Genomic DNA, 13,150 nt, shown 5'->3' on the forward strand with positions numbered 1-13,150 from the left:
GCTGCACAGAATGAGATGTCTGTCACCTCTTCAGTTACTATCAAGCTACACAGGCAATTTCACTGAAATTTCAGTACAAGAAGTAAGCAAAGATCATGTAAGTTATTTCCTTCCACCCTGCCCATATCTCCATATCACTCAAAATCTGAAGAAAATAGTTAACAGGAGGGTTCCTCATTCACATGCTTCCAGAAAAATATGTTTCATACATTCATAGACAAATTCAGATTGAAAGGGACACACGTGGTCCAATCTCCTTCCCAAAAGCAGGTCCAGATAGATCAGGTTGTTCAGAACCAGTGCAGTTAAGTTTTGAAAGCCTTCAATATCTCCAAAGATGGAAATTCTACAACCTCTTATTTCCCCATTCAAGCACTTGACCACCATCACACTGAATGTGTTTTTCTTCTTCCTTAACTGAAATGCCCTCTTTCCAATTTTTTATCATAATCCCATGCACTCTGGAAGGAGTCTGCCTCCACCTTCCCTACAGCCTCCTATTCAGCTGCTGCTGACAGCAATAAAATCTCACCCCTCAGGCCTTCTCTCTGAGGCAGAATAAACTCAATCCTCTCAGCCTGTCTCCACACCTCATGTTCTCCAGTTTTCACCAGTTATGCAAATGCCAGCTGAGCTCAAGCCTGGAGAAAATGAGTTGGGTTAAACACAAAAAAGAAGTCATTTCAAAAGTTCGAAAAGGAAAAAAGCTTTAAAACAAGTAATCAATCTGGGCCTTCAGGGCACAACTGTGTCTCAGTGACAAAGCCTATCTACAGGTACCAGGTGACATTCTGGAGGGAATTCCATGTTCCCATATTCCCACCATTTACATTTACCACCCTGTGGCTATCAGTCTTGAGTTCAGCAATGGCAATGCAGCTGCATTACCAAACAGCTCAAGAGTAAATGCCCTGACATTTGTGCAGGACCAAGTGGGAAGTGCCGGGCAGTGATACCTGAGAGACAAATGGGACACAGCCACACAGTGTCTTGTGACTGGCTGTGCTGCTCATGGATGAGTGCTCCCACTGTGGATGAGCTGTGCTGTGGGGGTAGGAATGAGGTCTGTTTACAGGGGCAGTGTCACTCCCCCAGCCCTAGCAGCCTAAAGGGGTCAGTCAGCCTTCTAATGAACCACATCCATTCCAAAAGGAACGTCTCCAGCTGGTCAGTTCAGACACCCATCTCCATTATTCTGGTATAATCGGTGGCACAACATACTGTGGTCACCTTAAAATGTTTTCTTCGTACCAAGTATGAGCTTAAATCACATCCCAAATGTCTCATTCTACAATCCATCCTTAGACAACCACTAGCTACATTTTTCTGATCTTATGAATATATTTATGAAGTCCTAATATTTTTAAAACCCTCTCATGAAGAACAGTATCAAATGCATGCAAAAGACATGAAAGATTTCAGATCAAACAGCAAACAGAAGCCCTTGGAAAAGAAGCGGCTTGCAGTCAAAACCTCAGTTTAGACTTTACTTCAGCAGTGTTATATGTGGCTCTCACAAATTAATGAATAAAGAAAAGATAAACTGACCTATCAGCTGACAGTTTGGTTTTGACTATCATACACCAACTTTCTTTTCCCTTTTTTTTTTTTTTTCCTGTGCGTGTTTATCACTGTCCTACCCTAGACAGACTTCAGGAAGCCCTCTCCTACAACATCTTGTCTTAAGAGCTGTCTCCTGATGATTCCTGTAGAATTTATCCTGGCACTCTAACTCCCCTTGGCTTTCACCGACCAAGCCAGTCACTCAGTTTCAAGATCAAAGGTCTTCTCAGTTTAAAAGCTCCATTTCTTTCCTGGCCCAGACTGAATAGTTGGAAAGAAATGGCCACCTCTGGACTGGCCTTCACCTCACTTGGCAATCAGATTTTTTGCAGTGAACTGAAAAACACTTGTGATGCCACAGGGCAACATGAACTGACATTTTTCTAACATATTCACACAGGTCTAACGACCAACTCAGAAAGTGAAGTTTAGTAAAGTTCTATAAACTCACAAAGATTGTGATTCACCATTTGTCCACAGTCATGGCAGGGGAGTTCACTGAGATTTGAGCATTAAACCCTGGCTCTGAAGGTTTCTGTGCTGTATTTCCAAAGCATCAGCAGAAACCAATGCCACAACACTTCTGCCTCCAAACGCAAACCAAGTTTTAATCCAGTACATAACGTGCCTGTTTGCACATCTAAACACAGCAGTGAATGTGCTGTAAGCACTAGAATACACAAAGCAGTTTAATTTGGAACACAAAACTAAATCACCTCATTGATGAAACATGTTCTAGTGAAACATACAGACCTTTGCTGGTACAAAGTAAGCAGGATTTGGCTCTAATTATTGTCATCTCAATTTTGCATTGTAAGTTTGTCCTACATGCATTTCTTGTAGATTAAGTCATACTCCAAGCATAGTCTCCAAATCAATGGGTCCTCTTCTTGTTTATTGATATCAAGCTATTTTTAATTACTGCATGTAAGTAGAGCTTCTCTGCAGTTAATTAAAGCTTATGTATTTGAGCCTCATTAATACAGGAGTAAGATATGAAAAAAGCACACACTGAACCTTCTGAAAGGAAGATTTAGCTCATCAAGGGCAGACCCTGCTGTAACCCAGTCTTCATCAGCACTTACACAGCATAAATGTAAATGTTAGAAAGAGTATTTTGGGTTAATCACTGTAGAATAAATTTTAAGTAATTCCTAATGAAGAGAGTCACAAGTACCACCTGCATTTTTACAAACAAAACTTCTTCATTATACACTTTCCCCTGAATTTTTTTTTACAGCAAACTATCTCATTTCTCCTGTTGTTTTATTAAGTCTATCACCAACACTGAAAATCACTTACCCATTTCAGGAGAGAATTCTATCTCCCCCTTAACTGGATCCTGGATATGATTTCCAAAAGAGTTTCCTATCTTATTCTCTTTCTGTTGCAATTCAGGTATATGAACTGGCCCTCGTGTAAAACGGGGATAGAATTTTTTTGGAAATGGCCTCTGAGGTTCCAGCCCCTTGATGGGCACATTCTTGAAGGATTGGTTCTCTTCACTGAAGTTGAAATAAACAAAGAGCAGAAGTGTCCAGGTCACGGATGTGAAGAGGCAGCCATAGCAGAAATAGCGAAGTGTGACACTTCCCATTGTACACTCAGCATCCTTGAGGGCCCATTCTCAATTACCTGAAAAAGAATGAAAAATATGCATTTTGAGAGTGCTGCCTGTTACCTTATACATTATGAAATACATTCAATAAGCTAGTCATCCATTAAATGACTTTCAGAACTTAAAATTTAAGCACAGGCCTTAAGAAGTAAATCCCTTTTCACTCTCCCATTCAAAAAGTAAACATGACCAGTTTTCACATTTAATGTGGACACCACTGCTTTAAAATACGGAGCAATCACTAAGACCCCAGTGACACACCACAATCAAAGGCAAAAATTATTAATTTTCCTCATATATAATTATATTTCTATATAATATATAGAGAAATATAACTCTAGTATGTCTGCCTTGAATTAAATAAATAACTGTATCATTAAATATACTATACACAAGGAATTGATTCTTCACAGAATTGTTTTGGCTGGAGAGACCATCTAGAGATCACCTTGTCCAACCCCCTTGATCAAGCAGGGCCACTCTGAGCCAGTTGCCCAAGAGTAGATGTATCCATTTCTGTAGCTCAGATCCTATCCTAAAGCATGGAATGAGAAACCATGGATTCAAAAAAGCTACGTGGTTCAGTTCTTCTTGCCCCAGACTTGAGAACAGCCTTCATGAGTGTCCCAAGAGTTCCAGAAAACATGGGGTGCATTTGAATAACACACAGCACGAAGACAGTCACATTCACAGATAATATTCTCCACAAAACGAACACAGATGGGATAGGAAAAGAAGGAAAAGCTCTAAGGCAATTTACTGGGTTCCCCCAGACCTCTGAAGACTCCAGAAAAGCTTTTATATTCTCTGGAGAAGATGCCCATCTAGAGCTGGAAGGAAGCAACCCAGACTAGAGTTTTACTTTAGACATCCACAAAACAATTTCCCCAAGCTGTACTGAACATTACTGTCATAAGCAAAACTGTGAAGTGAAGCCAATGAAGCTGATGAAAATAGCTTACTTATGGGCCAGAAGAATTTGGTACACTTTCTGGAGTTCCCCAAATCTTGAAAAGGCTCAACACCCTCCCCAACCCTGCAAAAGAAATCAAATAAAACAAACCAAAACCAACAAAACAAAAACTCCAAACAAAAAACTCCACACTAACAAAAAACTCCACACACCTTATAAACTATACAGATCAGTCCTGCAAACTCAGGGGGGAAAAACTGCTAACTAAAAGAATTTGTTTCTTTAATTACTATCAAACCACAACAAATTCTTTGCACAGTAACAAAAAATCATTAAATAATTCAATAACCTTTCATTTGCAAAACTTTTATTTTAGGAAAACAAATATTGGGGTGGGAGTCAATAAGTTATGCTAATACACTTTTCAAATTACTCAAGAAGTCAGAAACTACCGGAAGTTTTCAGGTCAGTCTGGCAAAGAACAAACCAGAACATTTATGAGTATAAACAAATTATTCCTTCTTGACATGGGAAACTATTAAATAAAGGTAGAAGCTGCTAATGATCCCAAAGAACATTATAAAGACACCTTTTACTTTGGCAACATAATTCTGAGTCCTTAGTGACTTGCATCCAAAAAGAAGATCTGTCAAAATTCAAGCTTACACTTCCCACACTGCAGCAGGTCATCATCTCCCAAGAACAAAATATCCATAGAGTAAATCAAAATACCAAAACCCACCCTCCTCAGAAATAATTTACCCATTGTTCTTACCATGTCAAACTCCCTCACTTCTGCAAGGCAACAATCTACGGAGCATTTGAGCCCAAGGAGCTTAAAAAGGTCTTACAGAGGGTTTAAATCTCAGGCTGACCCTGTGCATACAGATGAATTGTGCTCTCTGTGAAACAGGCTCTCTCTAACACTTTCACACAGAAATCTCTCTGCTTAACAGCAAAGCCATGAAATTAGTCAGGCACAGAAAGCTCTGGGGCAGAAATGATTGAAGAAAATCCTCATTTTCGCTAGCAGAATAGGTTTACCAGTTAGAGAAGATGACCAATCCCCAGTGCCTCATGCCCTGTGCTAACACAAGGTGAACCTCGGCTCAGAAAAAGCATGTGAGGCTGCAGAGGAGCAAGAGCAGATAAACAGTTATAGCCTCTCATTATAATAATTCTTCTTGCATGGCAGTCTGCAGACAATTACTGCTTCTCCATAAAAGAGGACCTGGGTGCTTGCCAGGTTCTTTTTGCATGGCCACCAGAAGGTCATCTGCTGTAAGATTTGTCCAATCCTAACATACTGCTCCTCAAAAACTGCTCGAGGTGTTTTTCCATTCACTATGGTAACACAGATGGACAATCCTAACATGTCCTGACACTTTGGGACAGAACTGTCCTAGTAAGATAAAAATTACTATAACAGAGTAACCTTTTCATTTCAGAGTTGTTTAAGGATGAAACTACACTGCAGCTTGCATAAAAAATCTAACATAATCTATTCTATCTCTGGTAACAGTCAGAAGACAGGCATAAGAGCAGAATTCCTCACAGGTTAAATATTCCCCTAGTTCCTTGCATGTCTTTCATAGCTCACAGCTACACCTGCTGCTGTGGTACTTCCAGCCACTGTAAGGTTCAAGTTTGCTGTGACTGACATCAGGTACACTCAGATTAAAGAGGAAGGGATAAATTACTGATCACCAGAGTGAAGACATTGCTGTACATCCCTTCCATCTCTGACCAGGCTAAAAGCTCATGCTTGGCTACTGCTACAAAAGTAACAAATGCAAACCAAAACTAAATAAACCAAGTACTATTTCCACCTGATCTTTGCTAGATCTGCTTCACCTTTTCCTCTCCTTCACTATTCCAGCATTTTGTAAAATGATAAAGATGTTGAAATACTGCATTTAAACAGAATGCCAAACCTCCACAAATCACAGGCTGTGCCCGTTCAGTACCTTGCTATTCAACCAAGACATTTGGTAATTCATTTGGCATGAAAATACAGACTCACTATGTAGATAATCCTGAAATCAGAATGGGAAAAAAAAAGTTAACCCTGTGCATGAAAAGCACATTGAGGCTTATCAGTTGACTTTATTCACCAACACATATGTATTTACACAAACACTGTCCATTGGATCTCAACCACCTCCACCATTAAATCAGACAGAATCACGATCTGTGTCAGAGCTACACACTCCTATTTTTGACAGTTTTAGTCTGACTGACTTTTTACAAATATGCTTTAGGCCAGAGGTTTCCATGTCTTTGGCCATGTCAGTCTGCTTTGGATCTGCCCTGAGGAAACAAGAGAACCTTTCCAGCCGTACATTTTTATGCATACAAAGCACAATCACGAATGTATCTCTTCCCCTCTTCAACATACCAAGGAACAAGAATCCCTCCACTCATTTCAGTGTGCAACAAAAAAAAAAATTTTGGTAAGTGCCAGAGGGTGAAGGAGAGGAGTCTGCAGCTGGGCACAAGGACACTGAAGGAAACATTCAGTTCACAGAGGCTGACACCCTTGATTCTTATCTCAGCCATCTCCCTATCCATGACCTCCTTCCATGTACACACAGTGAATAAAAGTCTTACTCTGTCCAGACTCCCTTGCACTCCAGAGTTGTGAAGTCTTCTAGGAAATGCATTTTCCCAATTTGCCCAAAAACTATCTCAGCCCATGGAAGGTCATAATTCCTTGATGAATGTCTTAAACATCCATCCTCTCCCAGTTGGTTTCTCCAAGCAAGATTTTGAAACTTAAGAAAAGCCAAATCCTTCTTTATTTCTTCCTCACTTTTTTTTTCTTTTCTGAAATAGAGAAAACCTGTTCCTGAATACAGGAGATACAAAGGACATGCCTTTCAAATCCAAAGTATTAGGATCCTTCTCAGCCCTGACACATGTTGCATGAAAAAATGAGATTATATATATTTTTAACTCAATAGCCTAAAGCTCAGCTAATGCAAGCACAGCTGGCAGGTTTGAACCACTAGATAAAAACAACTGAAATTTAAAAAAAAAAGCAGAATTGTACTATTCAGATAACCAATGGGCTCATAAGAATAATTTTCACCTATGCAATACTGTAACAATGTGTCCAGTCACCAATAAATTATTACTTGGACAGTACAGTTGAAACCCTTTTCTATTTATTTATTTAAGTGCAAACAAAAATACTAAATGCCACAAAAGAATAACCCATTATTTAAACATAGACAGAAGAATTGTTTCACAATACAGTTCCTAACAAATTTTCTTGGAAAGAGACTAGGCTTGAGGGTCTACCATGCATCTCCCCTTCTTTTCTGAAGAGCAGTACTGCTGCCAAAAGTAAAAAAACACCCCAAACAATTCTCCTTTCCAAAAAACTCAAGTAAGTAAAGAACATCCAAAATAAACAGAAGGCATTTCCTTTTGCTTGGCAAGATAGGAGCTTCCAGAGCAAGTAATAAATGATAACACCTTTAAGTATTTTACAGGCACTCATTCCCATGCCCTAGAGATGGATGGAGTTCACTGTGTTCACTCTGGTGCACTCAGGAATCCAGAGACACTTCAACATAGCAAACACAAATCATCCAAGGTGGCAGTATCTCCTACATCAGGAAATTACAACCCAGTTTGGAGGCAAGAAAGGAAAAAACACATCACAGAAGCTGCCTCCATCAGCATGAGCTCAGAAGAGACCAAGATTGAAAGGAACAGTATTCTGAGACTTTCTAACCAAATATTCAGCCTTTCAGTGTCTCTCTTGTTGCTCTACTTGATTGTCATATATTTATTGTATGACAATTTTCCTTTGGAAAAGCCTTGAAACTGAGTTTGCAGACCCACATACCAGAAATGCCAGGAGTAAAATACTGCTAATTTCCACAAATTCCAGTACATAAGTCTCAGTTCTTTGCACAAGTAAATAATAGATTTTTTTAAAGAGGTTATAAAGGTTAAAAATTAGTGATTCGGTAAAAGTTTATTAAATTCAATCAATTACTAAGTTGGAAAACTCTCCAGGAGCCCACCTGCCAGACCTGAGCTGCAGTACTCACTGTGCTTTTCATATCACAGCAGCTTCTTTTATCAGCCTTACACCACTACCATGACATTAATTTCATACATCAAGCCCAGGATATTTACATTCATTTAATAACTGGCCCAACAAGGATACAACTGTGTTCCCCCCAACAGCCCAGAAGGGTTTGTTGTTAGTAACTTGTGCAGCTCTCAGTAACACTGGCCCAATGTGTTGGCCTTTGATATTTTTAAAGGAAGCAAAAAATGTCAACCACAATCCACAATATTTTGGCTTAAAGAGCAATATTTGCTACAGACTCTATGACCTGCCACTGCTTAAGCACTGACATCTGCTTGGATTAACCTCAACAGTTTAGTAAACACACCGTATGAGTAGATATTTCATAACTGTGCCAAAACTCATGTTTGTCAGAGGTCAAACAGAGGATCAGACTAACCTCAAGATTTTTGAAATAGGAGGAAAAATTATTTGAGAAAACCTTAAAGTCTGCTTGTAGTTTTTCCAAGAACAGCTTTTTATCTAAAAAAAAAAAATCAGGAAAAGACATATACAACTCTACTACCCAAGTCCCCTGCAAGACTACCTGTGTATTTTGGAACCATATTGAGGCAAGGAACAGATGTATATAATCTTCATTTTTAAAGAGAATTCCAAAAGAAAAAGAAATCATTAAACTACTTTATCTTTCTACAGATTATTTGGATAATTTGCTGCATGAACTTCTATAGATGCTTCTAATTTTTACTTTCTTATTTTTTGGGGGGAGCAGGACATAAGAATATAAAACAACACTACTCACGAATGCAACTTTGCTCTTCTAATAGCCTTAACTCTTCCTACATTTCTTGGCCTCCAAGATGTTATAGCTACCCATGAACAGGCTTTCCAATTTACTGGTTGAATCACTATCAAACAACAGCATTAACAGTGCAATGAACAGAGGCCAGATTAGGAAGAAGCAGTACTGCAATAATACACATCATCAAACAAACAGAGATGCCATTCACACACCTCCTGCACTTGCTCAAGAATTATTTTTTTCCATGCAACCTTTCCATTAGAATCTCTCTCTTCAGGGCAAGTCACAGTTAATACCAACAAGATGAAAAAGGCACACCTCAGGCAGCTTTTGCTTCAGATCCAACACATATCACTAGGAGCAACAACCACTAACATACAGCCAGAGCAAAAGTAATAGACACTTCCAAATAAAAGTGTTTCATGTGCTCCAGAATCTAAGCATTGAGCCAATTTAACTCCTTCTTTAAAAACCCTCCTATAGGATTGTTTTATCACTAAATTGGATCTATCTACCATTCTGTCTTTAATTAAAAACCACCATTAATTTTTGACCTTACAGAGGGATGGGTGATTTCACTTTATGAATTGTCTTTTTTTTGACAGAATACAAGCAGGTAGCTACTCATGTAAAGGTAGGTTGGGCCTACAGGAAACTAAATTGTGACATTCAGCAAGGACAGATGCCAAGTCCTGCACCTGGGACAGACAAACTGTGGCTGCTGGCACAGCCTGAGGAACAGCTCTGCAGACAAGCACAGCCCTGCAGCAAGGAGAGCTGAGGGATGGACCCACAGGAGCAAGGCAGCTGACCCAGGGGTACAGTTCCACATCTCCCTGTGACCACAGGCAGAGGACAGCACCCAGGGAGGGATTTGCCAGTACAAGACAGATATCAGGAAACTGGAGTGAGGTCAGTTAAAGGCCACCAAGATGGTCACAGGCTGGAACACTTGCCCTGTGAGAACTCTGGATGCTGGGCTCCTTCAGCCTGCAGAAGAGACAGCTTTGGGATGAGAGCTAAAATAGCAGCCTGTTGCTATCTACAGGGATGTTGCCAAGAAAACAGACCCAGTGTTTTTAGTAAGGTGCAAGGTAGGAAGGAGAAAGAAAGAACTAAAAAAGACTAATGTTAAATCCTGTTAATGTTCAGTCACACCAACACTCATTCACATAAATATCCTGTGGACCATAGGCTGTCCTCTTGCATAAGCCCACTGTTCCCATTCATTTTAATGAGATAACACATTAAGATCTATTTTTAATTAGCCTCTGCAAGTCCCTTCTAAATTCAACTTTCAAAGCTTTGAGAGCTAACAGTTTAGTCATTTCAGCACAGATATACAAATCCATGTCATACCACCTAAAATATATCCTCATGGAATGAATACAAAATCTTGCGCAACACTTAACATATCATTAAAATACCAATATTCATTATATTTTAAAGATAAAGAAAGGCACATAGATTAGTTGCAAGAATTGTTGAAGAGCTATGAAACTATATTCTGAGTATATGAAGTCTAACAAGCTTGAAGTGTTTTAGGACAAATTTAAAAATTCATCTTGTTAAGTCTACATTCTTAGCCCTCACTATTTTTCAAGCATCAAATGACTCATTCATATACTGATTTGTATTTCAGTTTCAGGGCTTTAACCAGAGATGTCTAAATATTGCACAGTATTGTTTTCAAATCTGTGAACTATACACTGAAACACCTCCCCTAGGAAGGGAAATTGCTTATCAAGCTTTTTGGAATTTCTCAACTCCAGTAAAAAAGCTTTACTTAGCAGGCTGCCATTCCATGCAAACACTTTGGCTTTTTTATAATAAAAACATGAGATTCTTCCTTTACCCACTTGCATTTCAAACAAAAAGCACCCTTAAAGAAATGTTCAAGTATCTTCTGCAGCAACACCTTCCACTTCTTTGTCAACAATAAAACATATTGGGTTTTTCCCTAATTGATAGAGGATTCCTTTCTCCCCACATATTACTCCACTCCATGAAGTGAGAGTATTTCACTCTCTAATTTAAAGACACAATTTTAATGGAAAAAACAGTTATAAGTTTTGGAAAGAAAAACTTTTGTAAATCAGGATCTCCTGTCAACAAACAGCTGAAAAGAGCACCAGGTTTAGTTACAACCACACCTTGCAACAGAACATTGCATCAAGAAAAGTAACATAATAGTCCAGCCTGATTAGAGAAAACAAGGACTATTGGATAAGAAATACAAGTTTACCAATATCCTAGTTCTCAGTTCTGGATAAATAAGTACTATACAGTACACAGTTTCATGCTGCTGCAGTGTCCTCATTCCCCTCAAAAAAAAAAGCTTATTTCCCAAAGCACAGTTATAAGAAAGAAATTCTTACCTATCCCCCTGACAAACGCTCTGTAGGCTGCTGAGCTGGATGTTCCTTTAAGCCATCTGGCACACAAATACATGTCATGCCATTCCTGGAGTCCTAAAAATACCTTCAGCCTTTTTTGTTGCTAATAAATACTTTCTTCTAATTCAAACAGTAAGATTTTCTTTTCATCAGTAAAAACAGCTCTGAAAGAAGCCAGAATGTCTCCAAAATAAGCTGCAATGCATTTTTTAATACAGCCCCTTCCTTTCCACAGGGCTTAGAAAACAGCAAGGTTAAACACCCCACAAGTTCCTCTTCATGGCATCTCTCTCACGTTAAAGATCCATGCATCTAAATACTAGTTTAATAACCCTTCAGCACTATATATAAATGCAGAATGTAAGAGAGTTTGCAAGGTCAACTACACACAAATAAGCTGCTTAATACCTTTTCTAAACATTTAAAATCTGCTTAGCTGTTCCTCACAGTTTATGTCTGCAAAGCTCACCGAAATAACAACAAAAATGCAGATTCATGCAAAATAATTGGATTAGTGACACTTCTACAGGAACAGCTGAACTGTAGAACCCTCACCTTTTTCCAGAAGAGTCGGCACTAAAGCAGAGCAAGGTTACACAGGGAGAGCACATTGACTGCAGCAGCAGCGTGTCTTCATTCCCAGTGAACAATGAGCCGCTGAGCCAGAAACTTAACACTTTGCTGCTTGCGAGTCCTGACTGGGAATGGGGTAACAAGCACAGGTTTCTGTAGGAAAACAGGCCCGTTTGGATGAGTCTGAGGACACCAATGCTGCATATACTCATTTGTCTGCATTCACTGCCCCAAAATTATCAATATATTGTTCTGGTTTTAATTGTTTTTCACATCTCTTTTATTACGTTGTTTCAGGGTTTTTTTCAGCTGATATATGATCCATATATCAATCCACGGATTTGGCCATATACATATACACATGGCCATCTTCCTGCCACTCACATAATCCATCAGTAACATTCATCATGACTAGACCACAGTAATGCTAGAGAAAATGATCATTAAGTTGTATAAAAATTCCCTTACTCCTCATTTTCTAAATTACTAGGAACTTCATAAGATTCTCAGATTTTGACGGAAATTTTCTAGGTGTTTTTTCTGTTCATCTTCAGAAATTTTCATCAAAAGTGCTTTGGGCTTTTTTTCCAGTCTTTACAAGGAAACTGAAAACACATTTTCTAATTCTTAAAAAAATGACAAAAAATTAAATTCAGGCCTCATTTGTGCAACCCTCCTGACAAAAATAAAAAAAGCTGGCAGCAAATCTGTCAACAAAACAGACCTCACTGAAGAACTTTTGAGTGGGACAGTGGTAAAAAGTGGGGTTGACCAGTCTGTTTTAAACCTGTAACTACCAGCCATGGAAATTGCACCTGGCACAGGTTCTGCAGTAGCTCCCAGAACACATCTACCATCCACTTGTGTAGAACTCAGTGCTGATGTCAACAGCTGGATACAAAAAAATACACAAAAGACATCTGCCATCTCACACTGGAAACTTCCCAAGACTCTACCTGAACATGTATAAAATGCAGAATCTCTGCAAGTATGTTACTATTTGTACTAGAGAGTTGGAAACTGCCTTAATGAGAATTGTTACATTGCACCTTATTCTGCAGCATCAATTACAGAACTCCTAGACCTCCCTGCCTACTCCCTACATATCATCTAATTCATTTCTCTTTCTACAGGGTTTTCCTTTTCAATAGGCAGAAATTTACATAAAAATACTTTGTACAAGATTAAACATCTTTATGAAGCCTGAGTAACTGATATAAGCATAAGGATTTGTTTA

At 38.9% G+C, this 13,150-nt stretch overlaps 1 protein-coding gene across 6 annotated transcripts in view; it reads right to left on the minus strand.

Annotated features, from left to right (window-relative positions):
- The window catches only part of GALNT11 (polypeptide N-acetylgalactosaminyltransferase 11), a 46,738-nt gene that overhangs the window by 27,747 nt on the left and 5,841 nt on the right, over positions 1-13,150 (minus strand). For 3 of the 6 annotated variants that reach the window (XM_023921952.2, XM_023921956.2, XM_086865844.1), the window contains exon 2: positions 2,866-3,198. In XM_023921952.2, coding sequence (XP_023777720.2) covers positions 2,866-3,160 — 295 coding nt within the window. In that variant the 5' untranslated portion in view covers positions 3,161-3,198. Of the gene's footprint in view, positions 1-2,865; positions 3,199-4,143; positions 4,218-6,061; positions 6,131-11,322; positions 11,536-11,895; positions 12,067-13,150 lie in introns of those variants that run through there. The other 3 variants (XM_023921955.2, XM_023921953.2, XM_023921954.2) reach the window with 3 other exon arrangements.

Source organism: Cyanistes caeruleus, chromosome 1 (assembly GCF_971803275.1).
Source record: "Cyanistes caeruleus chromosome 1, bCyaCae1.hap1.1, whole genome shotgun sequence".
Classification (NCBI taxonomy): domain Eukaryota; kingdom Metazoa; phylum Chordata; class Aves; order Passeriformes; family Paridae; genus Cyanistes; species Cyanistes caeruleus.